The 1,092-nt window shown below is 52.5% G+C and overlaps 1 protein-coding gene across 1 annotated transcript; it reads right to left on the reverse strand.

Moving 5' to 3' along the window:
* Positions 1-344: 344 nt before the first annotated feature.
* Positions 345-623, reverse strand: GNI_193130 (hypothetical protein; the record flags this gene model as incomplete). The annotated part of the gene is made up of 1 exon (XM_011135379.1): positions 345-623. One exon carries the CDS (start codon positions 621-623, stop codon positions 345-347), a length of 279 nt encoding a protein of 92 aa, XP_011133681.1.
* Between the last annotated feature and the right edge of the window lie 469 nt (positions 624-1,092).

Raw genomic sequence — 1,092 nt, forward strand, 5'->3', positions numbered from 1 at the left:
CCCCGGAACCACCCCACACACTCAAGGAAGAGCGCAGGAGACGCAGTCCCGGCCGCCACAGTCCCCAGGTACCTAGTGCACTGGGAGGGCTGCGTAGTCCCGACTTGGGAACCCGTGAGGCGAGTCCGCGAGCACATGCCCGCCCTCACCGACTCGTTCGAACGCGCCAAACCGCGTCGAGTCGCCTACGAAGCTCGCCTCCAACACCGCCAACGATCGGGGACGATCATTTCGACACCTGGATGCCTTTATTCAGGAAGGAGTGCAATGGGACTAACGAAGGTAGCATTTTGACTTGGAAGATTGGAAGGAAACATGCAGTCTCCACGTTAATAAGTATTGGATCACACTTTTGTCCCGTTCACATGCCAGAAGTTATCAAGTTTGAATCGGTTATCATCTTGGATGGCACTGCTTGTCTTGGTAAGACCACCATACTCAACCGTCTTGCAGAAGAGGGCTACCAAGTGGCAGTAGGTGATTACGCCGAAGACTGTACGCATTACAATTTGTTCAAAGACAAGAGTATCGACAATCTTATATTTCAATTCACAAAATTGAGGTCGAATACTATACACGATAGGGGCCCACTCAGTTCGGTGGCTTACAGGATGGTGCTTCATGTTATGTGTTACAAGCCAAAAAGAGTGATTTATTATTTTGTTTCACCTTAAAAACTTCTCCCCCTTTATTTTCTGGATAAAGTTGTATGCGGAGACGGCGTCTCCGTCGCATCACCATGAGATGGTGATGTGCTCCAACCCCGGGCGTCCCCGCGGGCGGACACCGGTATTCCGAGACTATGATAGCCTAATGGTAACACCAATTACTAATAACCGGGAGGTCGAGGGTTCGATCCTCGACGGTGCATATGCGTACTTCCTGGACGAGGGCAGCGAGACAAGGCCTCCCCAGAGAAGACTGTACTCACACTGTAACGGTAGCGCCCTCTCCCCGGACCCAATGGTACCCGGTTCGAGTCCAGCACGTCCCATATATTCTTCGTAGGCGCTGCATCACTCCTCCCTACACCCCGGGTGAGACACGACCTTCCCATGAAGACTTCACGGCAGACCGATGGCAGGCGTAGTT

This window comes from Gregarina niphandrodes, assembly GCF_000223845.1.
Source record: "Gregarina niphandrodes unplaced genomic scaffold scaffold00087, whole genome shotgun sequence".
Classification (NCBI taxonomy): domain Eukaryota; phylum Apicomplexa; class Conoidasida; order Eugregarinorida; family Gregarinidae; genus Gregarina; species Gregarina niphandrodes.